Raw genomic sequence first — 21,846 nt, 5'->3', positions numbered from 1 at the left:
GATATAAAAAAGTTTCAAAGTATAGACAACGTGAGCACTGGAACAGCAGAATGTCACAGAGAGGGATCTTTACATCTCATCACCGGCTGAGATGTAAAGATCCCTCTCTGTGACATTTTGCTGTTCCGGTGCTGCTCCATACCATCTAGGATTTCTGGTTTCCGGGAAAATCCTTTACCATCTGGATGGGTAGGCGCTGAACACTGGCAAGCTGAATGTGCCTATAGGGATACCACTATATATGGTTATATGCTTTTATTCTTTCCAAAAAATGTGAGTGTATTACATGAATACATTTCTATCATTTGTCCAATGGTGTTGCACTATTACCGTCACTTTTTTCTTTGAGATATCAAGTTAACAACACATGATTAATTCCGGTGAAGATCGCAAATTGGAACAAGTGTGAATTAATTAAGCCCTTATCATTGGATGAAAATCACTATGCATGACTGTGATTAAAACAGAGTAATGAAATTTTTTTCTATTGCTGGAACGTAGTCTATACTTTGAAACTTTTTTATATCCCTGGACAAGCAGCGCCATATACCCCACCATATATCTCTTTATGTACATTTATGCAGATATCTCCTGCTTACCTTTCTCTCCCAGAATGGCCCGCTGTCCCCATACACTAGTTCATCAAGCTCTGAAAATACAATATTTTGTGGCTTGACTGCGGGAGCATTCACCACCTTCAGATGGTGTTTGTTCCTGCTCGAGACTTGCAATCTGCTTCTTCCCTATGGGAAAGAGTCCTGGGTTGCGAAGAGGGATCGTTTCAGGACCCTCCGCCCCTGTTCGGCTTCTTCCGCCGGATGTCGTGGATTTTGTGCGCATGCGTGACCTGTAGGCCGTGCAGGCGCCCTTGACTCACTGCTCGAGTGACCCGCTGTCCCCGTACACTAGTATGGGCACAGGAATTCATCAAGCTCTGAAAATACAAGATTTTCAGAGTATGCATTCGCCATCTTCACGTGTCGGTCACGCATGCGCACTAGTGTCACTGCTCCGAAAGGAGCAGTGAAAAACCTTGTGGAGAGACATCTGATTTTTGGATCAGCTGTCTCTGCATCGGAGCAATGATGAATTGCTCCGGTGCTCGCGGTGAGTTAGTATGTCAATTATCGGGATCCACCATAATGAACATAATAAATACACCATTTAGACTCCAAACACAGTTTCCCACTCTCCTGGAATTTCATGGAGACACCTGACTTTGAGGGAGTTCTCCCAGCTCCCAGTATAGTGGATTACACTCCCGCATATCTCCCACATCTTCTGTTAAGTGGGGTGGCAAAGGGTGTGATGATGCTATTATTCCTCAAATTACTTCATTGCAGCCCTGCACCCAGGCCATAACCCAATTGTATGAACTACAGCAAAATTGCCACAGGTGGACTACAATGATGCAAATAGTAACCTTACAACCTCACCCTTCCTAACTGGATCTCCCCTCGATGGGTCTTTCTGAGGCTTCCCAGCAAAGTTTGGCAAGTATGCTGTAAATTATCATCAACCCCTTCACCTACATTTGAATCAATCTTTCCCTCCACCCTGTATAATATACTCCTCTCTCATTGTTCCCTGTAAATCTAAGCCACCCTCAGTTTCAGTTTGTCCATTCTTTCTAATATTCTTTGTGTAAGTTAAGAGAATAGTATAACATACATGCATTTTACCAGCTATATTAAGTGAGTAACTTACAAAAAATATTTAAATTTGAATACAATATGTAAATAATATATATATACATATATACATACACACAGTACACACACCTGTCAACCTGTCTAAGTTATATATGTTTCGGATTAAAAAAACATATTTTATATATATGTACTGATATCGCTCATGTGGGTGTGTACTGTTTACTTCTGTAACCTCGCCAGCTGGATGGGCTCATTGGCCGAGCGCCATGTTATTACTGTGTCGTAGAGTCACTCAAGCCAGCCCTCTGAGGAAGTCATCTGACGAAACGCGTTAGACGTGGCCTGAGTGACATGATCTCGTTCTGCTTGGCGTCTCCCCAGCCACCTCGGCTCCCCGTGGCATCGGCACCCTGCAGCTTCCCGCTGCAGTGTTCAGCGTGGGGTGTTTGTCCCTGGAGGTATCCCTGGAGGACGGTTGGTGATTGCCTGACTTTATTATATTATGTCATGTGGTAATCAGCCGACAGAGTTTCTATACTGGGTATGAGTACATCTCGATCAGTAATCACTACTTTTTAATTAAGTGTATATTAAACTTTTATTGCACTATGGAGCACCCCTCTTTGTTTTGTGTTTGCCTGTATTAGATATTTGACCCATGGGACCCGGGAGGGAGCTGCAGTCCCCATTAGATCCTGGACACTGGTGCTAATACACCATAGCACGAGTTGCATGGTGTTGGTGAGCAGGACTGCCTACCAATATATTTGCTACTAACGGTTGATGTTTAGTGCCTGCCAATACATTTTTGTATGTATCTATCCATAACTATATATATATATATATATATATATATATATATACATATACTGTATATACACTGTACATACATAAATACATACATATATACACACACACACACATACATACATACAGACTAGCGAACTGCCCCGGCTTTCCCCAGGAGCAATTTCATCTTGCCACAGCCCCCTGCATCTCATTCTCATAACCTACGCCATGTCACCACAATCCCCTCTGCTGCTGACCTGCAGCTGGCTGGGGCCCGGCCACTGGGATGTGTTGGGAAGGGCAGGAGGATCATGGAGGAGAGATTTGTATTGCAGCTACCATAAGCAATATCAGCATCATGTCCCCAGGACTGGGACACCTGTGCATATTTCCGCAGCCTCCACGCGCACCCTTCCCCAGCTGCTAAACATGGCGATGAGCAATGTTCTCTTTGCACAATGTACCCTGTATTTGATGGGCTTCCAGTTGAGCTTCCTTGTCCCGGTCCAAGAACAGCGCTGACTTACATGGGAGGTGCCTCCTGTTCACCGAGGGCGTGTGGCTGAGTGGAAACATCACGCTGGAGAGGGAACACTTCACGGTGGAGGAGTGGTGTCCAAAATCCACCTAGAGGTTCAGCATAGGTATGGACATTGGAATCCAATGGTTACTAACCATCAATGTTATTGTTCCGATGGTAGTGTTTTTACCATATGACAGTGACAGTCCGATGTTTGCCTCCATCAAATGGAGATCATTTGTTGGTGTTCTGTTGATTGAATTAAAAAATAAATAAATAATAATAAAAAAAATCCAGATAGCTATGCCTCCCCTTCTCCTTCCTGGCTACTGTGACTGCATCAGGGCATCTTCATGGGTTTGTTGGAGGCTGTCTTTCACTCTCTGTCTGCCTCCGACATGACCCTGCTAATGTTACCGACTCCCTCCCCTCTCTAGGGTGTTGCTAAGAAACAGGGCACATTGCTATCTCTGATTGGCTCTCACTGTCTCTTGCTGTTTCAGCACCCTGGTCAGCTCCTATAGATCAGCTTGGTGCAAGATTTTGTTCTATGATTTTGCTTCACTAAAATTGTCACTGCACAGCTCCCTTTTGTCACAGATGAATGGTTCTTACATCCAAATCTTCCTCAACCAATGCTGTATATAATAGTAAAAACGCTGTCATAAGCCATCCAGTGGTTCAAGAGATTAGCCCAAATGAACAGGCAGACCCCTAAACGGGAACTTTATGAGAGAGAGGGGTAAAGTTACTAAGATTCGAGATAGGTCGAGATGACCATTTCGGGTGATTTACTGATTTTTTTCCTGCTTGCAAATTTACTAAAGGTAAATTCGGGTGAGTTAGAGAGAGATTCTTTTCATCTCCCTCATAAAACTCAGGTGAGACAGCAATCTCGAATCAAATGACCATCGGGCCAAATCGGAAGTACTTTTCACCTAAAACATACATCTCTCAAATTTACCAAAAATCGGGATGACAAGCTCGGGTGAGATAGGAGCACACTTTCTGTCAAAATCACTTTTCAAACTCTCAACCCCCTGAGCTGCGAGATGGTCAGAAACATACACAAATCATTGTGATTTGTGTATGTTTCTTTCTGTAAATGGTTAAAATAGGCTTCATTTGTAAAAAAAAAAATGACGTGAGGTCCCACCCCAAAAGACTAACCAGCCTCGGGCTTGCCAGCCTGTCTTGGTTCTTAATTTACAGGGAAAAAATGTGTAGGGTTCCACTGTAAACCAGAGCTGGTTTTAAATATACGGTGAAACAAATTGACGTGAGGTTCCCCCGTATATATTTAAAACTAGCCCTGGACCCTTTCTAACGGGGGACTGATGCCAGAGGGCACCCCTGGCCTAGGCTGATAGCCTGGGGCTATCCCCGCCACCCCTGAGTGGTGGGTGGCGGTTTGATATTGTTAGGTATAGTGTAAAAATTTGATTTTTCATCATTGTCTTTACAGTGGAACTACAGGTCCCAGCAAGCCTCCCCCGCATGCTGGTACTTGGAGAACCACAAGTACCAGCATGTGGGGTATTAAGGGTCCACTGGTACCTGTAGTTCACCTGCAAAGAAATGGCTAATAAAACACACAACACACCGTGAAAATAAAGCTTTATTGCATCCATAAACACACTTACACATACTCACCTGTTTCCAGATGTTCATGTCCCCTTATCAACGTAAAGTATCCCATCGAATTACCTGTAAAAAAAAGATCCAATACTCACCTTATGTCCCTCAATTTTCTCCGCAGAAATCCAATACATGGCCCGGATACAGTGTAACAACATTCTGCATTTGTTACACTGCGTTAATGTCTGCTCGTGGGAATGAGTTGACTTCAGTCCCAATCCGCCGGCCAATTAGCGGCAGATAACATTAGCGGCCGCTCATTGGCTGGGACCCACGTAGAGGAACCGCTCATTGGCTAAGCCCATTTGGGTCTCACTGATATGTGCTGGCTGCTAGCTCGGGAGAGATATGCAGAGACAAAACACTGCAATCTCGGGTGAGTAATCTCCTGCAAAACGAGTTACTCGGTAGAGATATCTCGTTCTGCTTCACCAGCAAACACTTTGAAAATCGGGACCATCTCGAATCTTAGTAAATTTACAAGAGAGAGAGAGAGAGAGAGAGAGAGATGTGTGCGTATATACATATATATATATATATATATATATATATATACACTATATATATATATATATATATATTTATTCTATAGAAGTAAACGCCCTAGAAATACAGAAATCGATTTAGTATTGTTTAGCATCAATTCATTTATATATATTATATACACACACATACAGCTATGCCCAGCTTCATCCTTGCCCGTAGTGCAGCGAATCGTGCCATGCGAGATGGACTCCCGCAATCGGAGATACAAATTTGCGTCTCCATAGGGTTGATTGGAGATGCAATCCCGTGATCGGGGATGTGCCATAGCGTAACGTGGCGCATAGCGCGATGCGCTCCCACATTTGTGGCGCGATCAACCACAATGAACTTGGGCGCATCTGTACATATACACACATGCATGTCGGCATTAGCTGATCATGTAGACTTTAGACATGTTCTACAACAGACCTGAAATTGTTAAATGATCATGGACATTTTTTTAGTAATAAGCACTTTGCAATGGAGACAGCATTGTGGTTGAACTAGTTAGCTTTGAGGCTGGACATGGAGCCTGAGGCGGCAGTGCTGTCAAAATGTGATTTTCACAACAGTAAGAACACTGTGCAAAGAAGCCAAAATATAATAAGACAAAATTCACAAGGCAACTGGAAAAACAATTAAAGAGAGGATTCTAGCTGAAAAATGTAGATGGTGCACAGTGACTTATTAATGTTGTCACGCTCAGCTTGATGCTGATTTGTGACCTTCCAGTGTTGTGTAGCCTTGAAAAAATGTAAGAGACATTTGCAAAATTAAATAATGATTAATGCCACACAGAAACCTCAAACCATAGATGCCATGAGTACCTAATTAACTGTATTACAGGGTTCATAAAGTTTGAATAGCTGGTTATTTAGTCAGGTGGCTGGAATGATTGTTCATGTGAATAATAAAGATCGAATACACCTAAGTTATTATGTGTTTTTTCAATTTAAATGTGAAACAGGACAAAATGGCTGAATAATGTGAGACAAGATTATAACTAGAGTCAACCAAAATGTCTAATAGAGACAAAGCTTGATTTAAAGCTGCGTTTCTTACACCAGTGCCAAAACCATTTAATCCACATTATATTACTTCAATAATGAGTCATGAAATGTAATTATGGCATTGGCTGAGGGAGAAATCACACTGTATTCAGAACATATCAGCTGGGGTTAGGGTTAGGCACTGGGGGGAGGGTTAGGTTTATTGGTAGGGGTAGAATGCTTACTGACAGGTGTCTGTATCCTAACCCTGTTGGGATTCTGACCGCCAGGACCCCGAGCACCGGCACCCCGTACCTAACCTCTACAAATTAAAGATAGGCTGTCTGTATCGGCAGATGCTTTGTAGCCCCACTGGGAATACATAATTAGAAGTTATCCCTGCAGAAAAGGGCATTATATAATCCTATTCTGATGGAATTTGTATCATAGGCTAAGGGGACTATTTACTAAGCAGTGTTAGGAGACAGAGTGAAAAGTGATAAGCTACCAGCCAATCAGCTCCTTACTGCCATCTCACAGGTTGTGTTTTAAAAATTACGGGGGGGGGGGGAGTGGGGAGGGTTAGCTGTACTTACCTCTACTGTCGGGATTTCCTCCCTTCGGCCAGCCGCTGTCGGAATTTGATACAGCCGCAATACAATACCATTCCATATTAAGGGGCATATTTATCACAATCCACATCTCAGATGCAGATGGGATGTGATAAATTCGCCCAAATTCACATTGTGATATTTGAATACATCACAAGAATGTAACAAATACTGTAGCTCATGTAGGATAGAACTTGCACGAAAGCTCTGTCCCTGCAAATCCAGTCTCACTGACTGAAAATGTAAATCAAAGCAAATTTGTGAGCTCAGTTGTGCAAAGTCCATGAAAATATAAAAAGAAAAAATATGAGAATAGGAAACACTTCTGTAAAACAAAATAATCTTCCCAGTGTATGTGGAACACAATCCACATGCAGAGATTTGGGGATACTAGCAGAGCAAAATAAACGTTGCATCTTAGACAGCTGTACGCAGTAAGATTTTTTTGCCTAATTTTTTGGGGGATTATTCACACAAGCGGTTGATATCTCGATATATGAGCCCCTTCATGTTACAAAACTATGGGCCTGATTTTGAGTCACACCTAATGCAGATGTTCACAGAGTTGGTGATTTTGTTAGTATTGTGCATGCGCAAAAATCCCTAAACCATGGCACAGCACATGAGTTCCTGTGTGTACGCTCCGAGGCGCAGTTGCGGATAACACGAGCGATATAAGAAATGTATTGTAAACGCAATTGGTGTACTTGAGAGGTGACTAGGAGGAGGCTATTTTGAGACGCAAAAACTGTCCGTCTTCTGGGTGTATTATGGGAGTGTAGCAGACCTGTTGCGGAACTGGCTGCTTACACAGAAGCTTAATCACTCACATTGGAGGCCATACACCAAACTTGCCAACTATCCCTGATTGTCAGGGAGACTCCCTGAATTAGCACCATTATATAGCCGTTATATATTCTTGGAAATAAAGAAATCAGAGATATATACATTCAAATGGCATTTCTCTCATTGGTTATAAGACACAATGGTGAATCAGTGTGTTTTCAGCAACAAGTAGATCTTACGGAGCAACAACTGCAGCTTTGGGGCTCATTTACATTTGGATGTAAGGCAATCTTATGACACGCCTCTCAAATGTTGCATTACACGTTTATTATAATGGCGCGCTTATAGGTGTAGCTTTCAAAATTTCCATGAAATGCTTTTTCAAAAGTAGGCAAGTATGCCATACACAACAGGGAAGACATGCTGGTCCAGAACCGCACGGCAAGAAGCCCCATGAAAGGGTCCACCTACCTTCACACCCAGAGCCAGTCCACCCTACATCCCCCCCTTCATCACACCACTGCCCCCTTCCCCCCCATCTCCCCCCCCCTCCTTTTGGGACCATATCGGAGCAGCACTGTGCCTTCTCAATAAACAATTTGGCCCCCTATTTGTTGTCTTTCATTCTTCACACAACACAAGGTCCATCAACACAATCACCACACCAACCCCCCCTTTCACAGGAAGAGCGCACCCAACCCCCAATTATTGCATTAGTAACCAAAAGGACTAGGTACGCCTGTAGACTGTGCAGCACTCCCCACACATACTGTCCCTCCCGTAACCACAATCCGGATGAGCGCGGTTCACCTCAATACCTCCAGTTTTGTATATAAGAAAGAAAAAATCTACAATGTTAATAGGCTCAAATGTAAAATAATTGGTCAGTGTTGATAACTAATTCTCCACCATACTGTAGGTGTTATTAACTTTATATACACTCAGTAGCCATTTTATGAGGTACACCTGTACAGGGTCAAGAGGTTTGGTTGTTGTTCAGATCAAATACAAGAATTGGGAAGAAATGTGATATATGTGACTTTGACCGCAGAATGATTGTTAGTTCAAGTATCTCAGTAACTGCTAATCTCCTGAGATTCACTTTACACAACGGTCTCTATATTTTACAGAGAATGGTGTGCTAACCAAAAACAGCTGCAATGCTGTAGGCAAAACTCTTGTTAATTGAGTGAGGTCAGAGGAGAATGCTGAACTGGAAGATCGACAGGAAAGGTGAAAGTAAGTCAAATAACCAGAAGAGCATCTTTAAATGGATAAAAGAAGACCAAACAGAGATTCACTCATGCCAGCTAAGAACAGGAAGCTGAGGCTACAGTGGGCAGAGGATCACCCTCTTAATATCTATTGAGAATTGTATAAATGCAGCAGCCAACCTGAATAATGTTGCTGACCATGTGCATCCCTTTATGGAAACAGTCTACCCAATTTCTAATGGGTATCCAGCTATGTCCAGCTGGATAATGCGCCATATCACAAAGCACATGCCATCTGAAGCTAGTTCCACGAACACGACCAGCTGCGTGATGCCAAAATGACAACATGGACCAGGACCTCTAAGGAAAGTTTCCAGCTCCTTGCTGAATCGGGTTGGGTATGAAATCCCGGCTGTCGGGATGCCACTGGTCAGAATACAGACAGCAGCATACTGACAGCCAGAATCCCGACACCAGTAGAGAAGAGCGGTAAGTATTTTTCTAATCCCCTTCCTAACCCCTTCTCTAATACTAACCTTCCCTCCCCGATGCCTAACCCTAACCTCCCCCTCCCTGCATCCTAAAACTAACACCCCCTTCCCAGTGCCTAAACCTAACCTCCCCCTCCCCCTAGTGTCTAAACCTAACCTCCCCCTCCCCGCACCCTAATCCTAACACTTCCTCCCTGGTGTCTAACCCTAACTCTCATCCTAATACCGCACCCTAACCCTAACCTCCCCCCTAACACCCAGATACTTACCTTCGGATGTCGACGGTTGGGATACTGGTGCCGGGATCCCGACCTGTCGGGATTTCGGTGCTGGTATTCAGACCGTCAGCATCCCGCACGCTGCGATGCAGAGTACATCCCACTGAAACAATGCCATGCAGAATTCAGGTGTTTCTGGGGAAAAGAAGGAAGGTCCCACCCAGTACTAGGTGTTAATAATAAACTGGTCACTGAGCATATATTATTATTGTACATAAACATTTTTTGTCTTTCTATGTAGCATATTTGGAATGTAAAAGTTAAAATGCCTATATTTATATATAAAACATTGAATTTAGGTGTAAAATTTGCAAAGTAAATGTAGGATGTAGGGCTGGCAACCCACTAGCACCATGCGTGCATAAGATGCAGAGAACAGGTATGAGAAGTGGCGAATACGACTTGCTGATGCCATTTGTGTCATTAAGTGTGCGAGACAATACATATAATGATGCCAATTCATTATCAGCACACAGTGGCTCTGATTCAGAGCCGGACGCTCTGACAGAGCGCTCGCTCTTAATCAGGGCCGTCCCTCCTACTTTTTGGAGCGGCCTCCTGGCCGCTCGCATAGCTGTGGGTGACCACCCAGTCACCCACAGCTATAGCGAGCGGCCAAAATGATGGTCGCGATGATCAAGACCATCCCGACCATCGGGCTTGCGACGAGACCCTTGCGGTAGGGTCTCGCTGCAGCAAGCCCTGGAGTACTTTTGGCTCTATCACATGCCAAAAGCACTCCCACTGACATCACTAGTGATGTCAGTGGGGCCGGCCCCAGACGGTAGGCGTTCCCATGGGAATGCCCCCGTCTGGGAAGCCACGCCCCCGGCACGCCCACCAAAGGGGGCGTGCTGTCAATCACTATCGACAGCACGCCCCCTTTGGTGCGAGACCCATAACGACGGCTTGGCCGTCGTTATTCGGGTCTCGCGCATGCGCATGACGGAGCCGCCTCCGTTGTGTGCATGCGCACTTGGGCAACATCGACCCGCTTGCGAGCGCTCAGTGCTCGCGAGCGGGTCTGAAACAGGCCCAGTGTTCACTAAGGTGGGTGGGGTTGGATTACACAAGTGCACTATCATGTTACATCCGCACCCAACTTCCAGAAGACCTGGTTGCTTTTTGGGAGTAAATTATATCTCCCTGCACATTTCAGAAGAGTGAACTAATGCCACATCACACACATCATGAATTCATATTTCCACTTGTTGATCATTCTTAAAACTGCACTACCAACTAAAGTTATTCATATTTTTGTTCACCACTTTAAAATGACTGTAGCACAAGGGTCTGAGCAGAAAGGCCATTGACAAACAGCTTCTATCTAGTTCGTCCCACTCAAACACCTCAGAAAGGTCACACAGACCCAATTTGCAGCCAGAGCTATCAGTCTAGCCACAATGCCCACGGTTATGTACCTGTAATATCTGGCACAACATTTTAAATAGATTAACAAACAGCACACCCATATGTGGGGCAACAATTATCCTTTGCAAAAGACACCATTTTGTCATCGGAAAGCAGGTGCAGCAATGTAAAGGTTGGTGCAAAGGCCATGAAAAATAGTGGATGATGTCACATAATAGCTCAGTTTGCTCTGTGATGTCTGGGTGTAAATGATCCCCATCATGCACTGGAAAATGTGATTCACTCACTTGTGCCATTAAATCAATGTACATAATATAAATGACATATTCATTAGTGATGTGTAAAATTCTGGGATTATGCCGCACACTATAGAGCCTTGCTGTGAACGTACGTTCATCCTGCTGATTATTAATTATGTAATTCTGACATTCTCAGTGCAATAAAAAGAAAAAGAAAATTATTTTTTACCATACACTACAAAGAATATAACTGCAAAAATTGTCTGGCATTTCCTTCGTATTCAGCCATCTGGCTTCCATTTCTCATATGCTTTCCCCATCCCCTCACACATCTCACACATTCTTCTCACACAGTAACCCACGCTGAGTGATTGAGCTGCTGTGGTCTTCTATTTCTGTGCATGCTGGATGACTGTTTAAACACCACAACCCAAAGCCTGCTCCTATTAAACCAATGTTTTCACAGGGTCAAATTTGCTGAATAATGTTTTTTTTTTTTTTTTAATTTGAATCAAAAACAAATTGCAGAGTGTTAAATATAGTTTACAATATTTTAATAGACTTGTTTAAATGTGTGATTGATTATCAGAGAGTGGATAGTATAAGTGTTATTGGAACCAGAATACAAAGTTATATATTTCAAATATAAATCTAATAAAAAAATATATGTTTCATTTGGTAAGTGACAGCATCTACTAGTGTGTATCTTATAGATATCTTTATGTGTTGCTTTCCAAATTCAGAACAATTGTATTATAATGGGTATTATTTACATTATTAGTGGTATTTGGGCTTCGTATAGTACTGATGTTTCAAATACAAACAACGTGGGTCGGATGAGGAGTAGACTTGTTACTATTGGCGGAGGGTCTCTTCACAGTTTATGCGCAAGCTCTAGAACTAAACATACACAGGTATACAAGTACAGTTGATGAAGAGTTAAATGCATTACGATCGCATCTACACTTACGACTGAAGAGGTGTAACTTGGCTGTAATGGGGTGTTGTCGTGTAGGCAAAGTTGAGTAGAGTTAAATGTAGATTTGCCTGTTACCAGGTGAATCTTTAGGGCATAGTATAGGGTTGGTGAAAGTGTGCCCTAATGATGATGATGACTAGTGCCAAACCAAGCATACAGATATGAGGCATATGCACTGGGTAAGTACAGTCTCAGGACACAGACGAATATATCTTTTTTTTAATCGGGTTTGCAGTGCAGGAGCACATACATTACACTCATCAGACCCTATATCTGAAATCGGGTTGGGTACGGGATGCCTGACAGGGTTAGGATACAGACACCTGTTGGTACGTATCCTAACCCTAGCCCTAGTACCCAAACCCTTCCCCCCTAGTGCCTAACCCTAACTTTCACCCTTCTGCCTAACAATATCCCTCCCCCTAACCCCACTACTTACCATCGGGATCCCACATTCGGGATGCTGACCCCGGGATTCTGACTGGTGTTGGGATTCCGGCGCCAGCATTCTGAGCCCTGGCATCCCGACAGCCGGCATGCCAACTACATCCGCTCATATCATTATACTATATATTTATAAAGTTCACAAAAGTTTGTCTGTTTACATATGTTATCCAGCCTTGGTTATTTAAATTAACAGTAAGTATGTCTAAGCAGTATAATAAGGCGCAAAGGGAGTATAGAGGTGGACAGCTTGATCTTGGAGGAGGCCTGGAATAATCCTGCTTCATATGTATATCTTAAATGACTTCATGTAACATGTTCTGTTTTTTTCTTTCAAAATGTAACTGTAACAATCTGTCATTATACTAAACTGTGATACAATGGAAGTGTAATCATTGTGTTATGCATAACATAGATTATACCAGAATATCTTACACAACAGAGCAACTTTATTTTAGAGCTATAAACAGAAAAAGTGAATATGATTAGCAATCAGAGTGGGATTCCTGCCAATCGCCAATATAATCTCACTCATTTTTATTCAAATAAAGGTATACATTTATAATAGGAAGAAAAGTCCTAAATCTGGTGAAACCTTTCTATTTAAGGTCCACTGCCGGCAAAAGATACTAGAGATAGCCTTCGTCGACTGCATCTGGGAATATTTAACAAGGACAAGCTATCCTCCTATCACTATCACCAGACAGGTGGCACAAGCAGAGTATTTAGACAGGAATAAATCCTAAATTGTCCTTTTTTTTTCTATTTTTTGAAGAATCTATACTAGAAGACTAATGCTGGCCACACACATAGCGATATTTTACCCGATCTGGACAATCCGACACATTGGAACAACAGATCGTGTAAAATATGGCCAAATCCTGAGTAAATCGTGAGTCCCCACTCACGATCACATGCGATGCGCGTCCCCACTGGTCGCACATAGCATCTTCAGATCTGCCGTGCAGTAGGGCAGATCTGACAATCTAGGAGGCGATGCCCTGTGTAAGTCTGGATGCAGGAGAGATCGTTTGAAGATTGGACACCAAATTGTGTGCAGATCGTGTGCAGAGCTGCCGGGCAGAGTTTCAAGGGATATTGTACAGAAATCGTACACATCGGCTGATCGTATGCAGATCGCCATGTGTGTGGCCAGCTTAAGGTTGGGCATCCAGTGCACAGTGGCCATGTGTTAACCTGCAAAGTTAGGCTTTGCATGTGCAGAGTGGACCAGGACTGGCCGGGGAAGAGGTATCTTCTAACCACTGCCAGTCAGTACCACCAGGGAGCTGAGCATTGCTGAGCAATCTGCTAAGGGTAGGGTAAATTGTGTTGTTGGAAGACTGTCTGTTGCTACGATTAGCGGCGATAGAAATACTTTGCAATTGCGGCATATTGATAAATAGAGCCCTTATGCGACACAATTCTCTGTGCCATGCCCCACTCACTTCCCACCTTTACCTCCCTATCTGGATCTCCCAGAGAGAAAACTTAAAAGTAGGTAAGTGTGTGTTAATGTCTACTTCCTGATTGGGAATGCTGTAGGGATGCCTGGTTATTGCTCTGAGGCTAGAGTGGTGATACCGATCTGAACTTTATCCAATTCATTACACTACTTACACTCCATTATTTACACTGACAAGGGACAACTTATACACATAACACAAAAAGGGTTGGCTGCCACGCTACAATTGCCTCCTACAAAAGTGAGAAAGTAAAAGGACTGCTTGCTGAAAGAGATAAAACAGAACTCCATTGGCTTCTATGTCATTCAATACAGTTCTGTAGCTTATCTCAGGGGCACGATTGGGTCCTTTTCTTAGCCTGAAGAGATCTTAAAAGGAACACATTTTGAATAATGTCTCTGGTATCATTCCCAGGTAGCGGGAGTTTATTTTGAGCATATGAAAACTGTTAAATCTACAAATGTTTGAGCACTTAAAACAACAGGAAACTCTGTTAGTGGATTAGGCACATTTTCAGCATGTTTTATGATTTAAGCATAAAAATTGCTATGTGATTACTTTTTATTTTTTGTATTGCACGGAGAACGTTTGTAACACAGTACTCTAGATCTTCCACTTCACAGTCCCCTCCCACAAGGAGAAAGGTTGTAAATCTGGAATAGCAAAATTCCCATTAGAGGTTCTACTTTGCATTTCTACAGCAAACATTCCTACAAGTTCAGCCCTGATCAATCATAAATACTTTGCTTTGCAGGAGTGACATGGGTGGTCAAGCTACTCAGGGCTTTTAATATTTATTAGAAAAAATATTTATATTTCAAAGTCCATTGTGTTTCTGAATAGTATAACCCAGTGGTTCCCAAACATTTTTGAATAACGGCACCCTAGAGTATCGGCACCCCTAAGCCAAAAGCTTGTTATTCAGAAATTCAGAAAAAAATGTAGTAAACTAGTAAAGTGAAATGAATTGTGCTTACCGGTCATCCTTTGGTTCAGTTATGTGGTGGTGGACAGGTTTTCACTTCTGTTTGTCCACATATTTACATTACATTGACCATAAATGATTTGATTTGGTGCCGGGCCACCATCCTGAGGCACCCCTGCAAGTGTCCTGAGGCACCCCAGGGTGCCACGGCGCACAGTTTGGGAACCACTGGTATCATCACATAGGGAACATAATTGATTATAGAAGCTCTGCTGTATTTCAACAGCCCCTATATGTCTGTCCAATTAAAAGTTTACATAACTCCTATTAGGGGGGGATGGGGCAATTTTATAGAATTGTTTTTAGTTTGGTGAGTAATACTGTATGAGAATTCTAATTAATTTATAGGAAAGTCCAATTAATTTTAACATATTGTATGGAAGGGAACTTCAGAAAAAATATAATGTATGCTTGTAAATATATATACACATAAAGCTTTGAAAGAAATGCATTAATGTATTAATAACATGAATAGACAACATTTACAAATAATCAACATTTTTTTTAATTGGCTTTCAAATTAGAGTATTGGGCACAACTGGAAATAATCAAGTACCTTCCATTCATATCACCAGTCCATTTTCTAAACATCTACAGTGACCTGTAATATGACTGTCAGTATATAATTATACTACATGCAGATGACCCTCCCCTGAAACCAGGGCCGTAACTAGGGTGGTGCGACGTGTGCCATGGCACAGGGCACCGCAGGGTAGGGGGCGCTGTTCGGGGCCTGTCAATTTTCAATTTATAGTCATTCTCAGTTGTAACTTCCTTTTCTGTTATCCCCGGCATCTCTTGGTCGCTCCTATCTCCTACCTGGCCGCCCTATCACCTTCCTGGCCAACTCCCCCTCCATCTGGTCACCTCCCCGAGCACCTTCAGTCACATCCTCTTTTATTTAACACACACATTTTAAAATACTGTCATACCCCGGACCCAAACCCATCACCTCTCACATGGCAGTCAGACATCTTACTCATGGAGCCATCTGCCCCACAATTTCTTTTTCGGGTGCACATCTTATGTCCAGTTTTGAAAAATGGGGAGGGGGTGGTGCCAATGCTTTTTTGGCCCAGGGCCCAAAAACGTCTACTTACGTCTCTGCCATTTAATTTGTAAGCAGAATACCTGGTCACCTACAGTATGTGACATGACAATTGTTATGTATACAGAAGCAGCACTTACGAAGTAAAACAGCCATATGTGACTTTTCCCACTAATCATGGTAATACAGATACATTAAAGCTCAAATGAAATGAAAAGAATCATACTGAAAAACAGATTAGCAGTAGCAAAATCCAGGACTGTTTTAGGACACATGGATACCTACCTAAACTACAGCCCAGTTTGGGACCCAAGCATGAGATTACATGGGAGCCACTACACCAGTGGCGTAACTATAAATTTTGCTCCCCCATGCCAACAAAGTTTCAGGCCCCCCCCCGCCCAAAGATCAAACACACCCAAAGACGACGTTTAAGGTGTGTGGTTACATGATACAGCAACGTGCCTTACACATTATGACACACTAAGTAATGCCACTTATAACACAGTGTGCCACACCGGAATGCCCCTTACAACACATTATGCCACACCGGAATGCCCCTTACAACACATTGTGCCACACAGCAATGCCCCTTACACATGCCACACAATGCCACGTATAACACATAATGACATACACTAAAGCCCTTATAACAAATTTATGCCATGCTGTAATGCTCCTATTTCACATTATGCCACACTGTAATGCCACATACAACACATTATGCCACACAGTAATGCCACATACAACACATTATGCCAGACAGTAATGCCCCTTACACATTATGCCACACAGTAATGCCCCTAATAGCACATTGTGCACACAGTAATGCTAAATACACATTATGCCAAACAGTAATGCCCATTACATCCCACCCTGACAGATCTACTTCACTAACCCTCATCTCTGCTCCTGCCAGTCTGTCACCTCAGCTCAAGACAGGTTGCACAGTTTTTATGTCCTTGTAGAACCAGATTATTGGGAACATAGTTTATAACCTGTAAACTGTGTGTATCAAGTTAGTGCCCCTTATACAGTGTCCCCTGTATTTGTGCCCCAAAATGCAATGCCCCCTATACTAGTGCCCCTTATGCAATGCCTCCTGTAATAGTGCCCCTTATGCAATGCCCCCTGTAGAAGTGCCCATTATGCAGGGCCCCCTGTAATTGTGCCCATTAAAGTAGTGCCCCCTGTAGTTGTGCCCATATGCAGTGCCCCTTGTAGTTGTGCCCCTTCAAGTAGTGCCCCCTGTAGTTGTGCCCCTTCTAGTAGTGCCCCCTGTAGTTGTGCCCCTTCTAGTAGTGCCCCCTGTAGTTGTGCCCATTTTAGTAGTGCCCCCTTTAGTTGTGCCCAGTAGTTGCCCCCTGTAGTTGCCCTCAGTAGTGAGCCCCCTGTAGTTGCACCCAGTAGTTGCCCCCTGTAGTGAGCCTACTGTGGTTGCTCCCAGTAGTGAGCCCCCTGTAGTTGCCCCCAGTAGTGAGTCCCCTGTAGTTGCCCCCAGTAGTGAGCCCCCAGTAGTTGCCCCCTGTAGTGAGCCCCCAGTAGTGAGCCCCCTGTAGTTGCACCTAGTTGATCCCAATAGTGAGCCCCCTGTAGTTGCCCCCAGTAGTGAGCCCCCTGTAGTTGCCCCCAGTAGTGAGCCCCCTGTAGTTGCCCCCAGTAGTGAGCCCCCTGTAGTTGCTCCCCCCACGCGCACACAAGCACACAAACACACAAAAAAAAACACTCACCTTTATCCCCGCTCCAGTGCTGCTGCCGTCCATACCCCGGCGTCCGCTCCTCGGCACTATGGGAGTGACGTCATGACATCACTACCATAGTGCTCTGCGGAACCTGGAAATATTAAGCATACCCGGGATTTAACATTGAGGGACCACAGCAGATATAGGTTTCTATGTGGGTTGTTAGGCTGTCAGATATACCAAGCTCTGGAATGCGATGCTGGAGATGGCATTAGCCTATAGTAGCCTATGGGCTAGTACTTTGCAAATTTAATGTGCATGCTGGCCTAAAGCCACACATGCACATTACCGCAAAAGACCTGAACCAGGAAGCAGAGAGATTGCGTAGGCGATTATTCTGCTTCTAGCTCTAGCATATTAGCAAATACAGTTAAATAATATCAAAATGTTTGCTCAATGAAGTTCACCTCTATTCTATGATGAGGACATTGGATTTATTACTGTGCAACAGGCATCTCCCATACCATGTAATCTGCTACATGAATAGTGAATATCGATTCAATACACTGTCTGCCCATGGAGGCTCAAATTCTTCAGAGGTTCCCTGTTGCAGAGAAACCACCATATAGGTAAGAAAAGGTTCTCAAGCATAGGGGATACATAGGGATTGCAAAATACAAAACAAAACAAACAAACATGAGACAAAGACTCATTTGAAGGGAGACCATAAAACAATAAATCATTGGGGTGGCATACAGATAATTAAGAGTCACACTGATGGCATAGTACAGATTTTTCTTTTTAAATGGCTTAACATTTCATTCTCAGCTGGTGGAAAGAGTGATACAAAAAATAATCTAAACATTTTTTTTTTACACTAATCAAAGTCCATATATCCCCGAATGAAGGTCCCCGGCCCTTCACTTAAAATGTTCTATCCACAACAGTTAGTGTGTGCACGTGGTATTTATCCCTGTCATACTGATGTTTTGCCTTGCTCTTACAATTCTCTAATTTGAATTTCCAGTGTGTGTCTGAGTACCAATACAACAGATGTGTCTTTATGCATCTTTGCAGCAGTTGCGCTAAAAAGCCCCTCTAGGAGCGCCAGGTCCCATCAGACTCTGCTGGCGTCGGGAGTCTTTATGTGTTTAAGTCGCAATGTAATGTGACCAGGAAGCCAGCAGACTGTGCTGATTAATTTGATATGTGACACCTGTATATCTGAGTGCGACTGAGTCTCTTAATCTGTATATGTAGCGCTGCAATGTAGCGGCTGCAGGTTTTTTCATTCCAAGTTTCATTGTGGTTCAATCTGTTCTATTTTTAAGAACAGATTTCACGGCGTGCCATTTCTTTTATTTACTCTTGGCGCTATCAGCTCTAGTTATAGGCAACCATCTCAGTGTACAGTAGCTCTGCCAACGAACTATGCCTACTTCGGAGGAACTGGGGTCGTAAAAAATGTATGTATACGGCCCCAAGAATTCTGTTGCCAACATTGATGCATACCAGTGGCATACCGAGGGGGGTGCATGTGAGGCACATTGCCCTGGGCGCCATCTTACAAGCCCAGCAGAGGGGGATGCCATCGGCCTGGGCAATGTTCAGCACTGGGATCATATGTTGATCCCAGCACCGGGAGTCCTGCAGTCTGGTGAGATGTGTTTCCGGTGGGACACATCTCACCGGACTGTTTCCAGAGGTGGGTGACATTTAGCGCCGTCCATGAGCAGGGTGCAGCTCGCGGACCAGCAGGCATTTGAATTTAGCACCTGCACCTGCTACGAGCCAATTACGGTTCGCAGACTGGCAGCCAATAGAAAGTGGCCGTGGCTCATCGCCTCATGGCTGGCTCCACCCCTGGCATCTAACACCCAGGGGCGCAGAGAGGGGGAGAGCAGGTACTAATTACTTGGGCATGGGCTTGTTAGAGGGGCCCGGGTCCATTGCCGTCCCCCCACCCTCTTACCTGTCATCAGCCCAGCACATGCTCACAGCAGTCTCCTCTGCTTGTGGGGGGAGCAATCACCCTGGATTTGTGCACCAGGGCTGATGGCTCACAGCGCCCCCCTCCTAAGCGTGCAGCAAAGCAAAAAAGGTCCCCCCTTCCCCCCGCGGCTCTCTGCGGTGATGCTAATGCCGCTGGGAGGAAGAGTCAGCTCTGCGGCGGCGGGCAAAGGATGAAGACATCGGTCGTTGGGGTCATGTGAGAAGAGCTCTGGCGGTGGTGCTATGTAGAAACCAATTGCTTTAATGTAATCTCTCAGAACAGTGTGATAACTGGCTGATGACACTCCTGCTCACATGCTATATATCTTGGTTTACAATTAAGTGATTGCAAACAATCACCTCATTTAATAAAAATATTTAAATAGGAGCTTACCTTGGGGGACATGCGTCGAAATTACAAGCTTTTAAGAGTGGTGGAGGACGTCTACTAACCACGCAAAGGTTTTCACCTACTGTCGATCTCGTCTGTTTGTTCAAGCAAACCACTACGGCTTCTTGCACACCTGCAGGAAAATAAAGACTCTTCAAACACAATTATATTACTGTGCGGTAAAAAATAAGTTTAATACAAAAACAACAAGGAAAACATGTCACATAAAAAGTACATTTATACAGTAGCCTTAAATTAAAAAAAAAAGACTGACACAGTGTATATTGTATAAACGTTATGAAATAATAGTGCCAAAATAGACTGGAAAACAATGCAGATGCATTAAAATGTGCATCGGTTCTGCAATATCATCTCAACTTGGTACCAGATAAATGATCTCCAGCGTGTGGGATAGCAAGTAGGAAGTAAAAGGGAGAGCGTAAAGTTTCTATGTTTCACCTTGTTTTGGCCGTCAGGGCAAATAGTCCACAGCCAAGCTAGACTGAAAGGAAACGCTCTTGTGCCAGTAAACCTTAAAAACTTCACCATATCTTATAATGGGCCAATCTGTAATGTGGTATGTAATGCAGGATGCAATGTGTGCTTGAAAGAAAAAAAAAAAAGACATTTCGACTTTTAGATATTTGGTATTAATCAGCAGGATATTTACTTATATTTACTTATTTGAAGGGGAAATTGGGAGCAGTAAAAGAGTTTTAACATTGGCGGTAGTGCTACTATATTCATTTCACCTTTAGCCAGAGATGGCAATCTGCCTTTGAAGCATGTTGTATACTCAGGTGACGAAGCCTACGGTAGGTATGCGTGATGCTTTGTGAGTGTTGGCACTGAGGAGCTGGACAAATCTCATTAACTTTAGATATTCTCTGCTTAGAGTTATAGTCCAGACCAAATCATGGAGAGCCAACATCTCCAGCTGTAACTGGACCACAACTCACATTATGTGTAGCCTCTGGATCTGGCACATGCTATGGAAATTATAGTCCAACAATAGTTGAAGAGCACATGTTGACAATATACAATAAATAGACTGTGGTCACATTTAATATCTGGCAGCGAGCATAAAAGAGAACAATTATCAGCAGCATTCGATGCATATCGGATTTCTAAGAAGTCCTCAGCTTGGCTTCCTTCTCGAACTGTGTGAATCTTTAAGAAATCTGGGAGGTTTTTCAACTGTTCTACTAGCAAAAAGACATGGGTAAGATCTGTCTGTATTTTGAATGGTGTCTTTGTGATCCACAAGCAATTAGTATGTGGCTAGCGAAACAGAATATATGCTTGCAGCTCTTTTGTTCACACACTATTTATGATGCGGATGATGTGACCACCCACGTGGCTCAGGAGGTTTAATCAAAGTGCTTTACCAAGACCTATAGATTAAAGCAAAATAACTTGTATACGGCTTTCGCAAAAAAGATATTGTTTTGTTTTTAACTGTAAAAGGGCACAAATACGCTAAGAAACTGCAACAGAAATAAAATTATAATGTTGTCTGACAATTGAACAAGAAATGAAATGGAAAAAGTTGAAAGTTGTATACTGATCTATTACTTCTGTTATTAATGCACTCATCATGACAATGCAGATATCAAATCACATATACGTGACATCACTGTTTCCTTGTGAACTGAAACAATATTCGGAAGAACTTAACTGAACCAATGTTCCTAAAAACATTGTATTTCAAGCAATATTTATGGCAATATTTATACTATTCAATATTCATGATTCT

The 21,846-nt window shown here is 43.2% G+C and overlaps 1 protein-coding gene across 2 annotated transcripts in view; it reads right to left on the bottom strand.

Annotated features, from left to right (window-relative positions):
• LOC148477034 (ADAMTS-like protein 1) overlaps window positions 1-21,846 on the bottom strand; it is a 372,270-nt gene that overhangs the window by 109,644 nt on the left and 240,780 nt on the right. For both annotated transcript variants that reach the window (XM_088457315.1, XM_088457316.1), the window contains exon 15: window positions 20,094-20,223. In XM_088457315.1, coding sequence (XP_088313441.1) covers window positions 20,094-20,223 — 130 coding nt within the window. The remainder of the gene's footprint in view (window positions 1-20,093; window positions 20,224-21,846) is intronic.

Source organism: Taudactylus pleione, unplaced genomic scaffold, assembly GCF_031769625.1.
Source record: "Taudactylus pleione unplaced genomic scaffold, aTauple2 ptg000757l, whole genome shotgun sequence".
NCBI classification, from domain to species: Eukaryota; Metazoa; Chordata; class Amphibia; order Anura; family Myobatrachidae; genus Taudactylus; species Taudactylus pleione.
The sequence above is the reverse complement of the archived record's forward strand: the minus strand, read 5'-3'. Positions and strand labels throughout refer to the sequence as shown.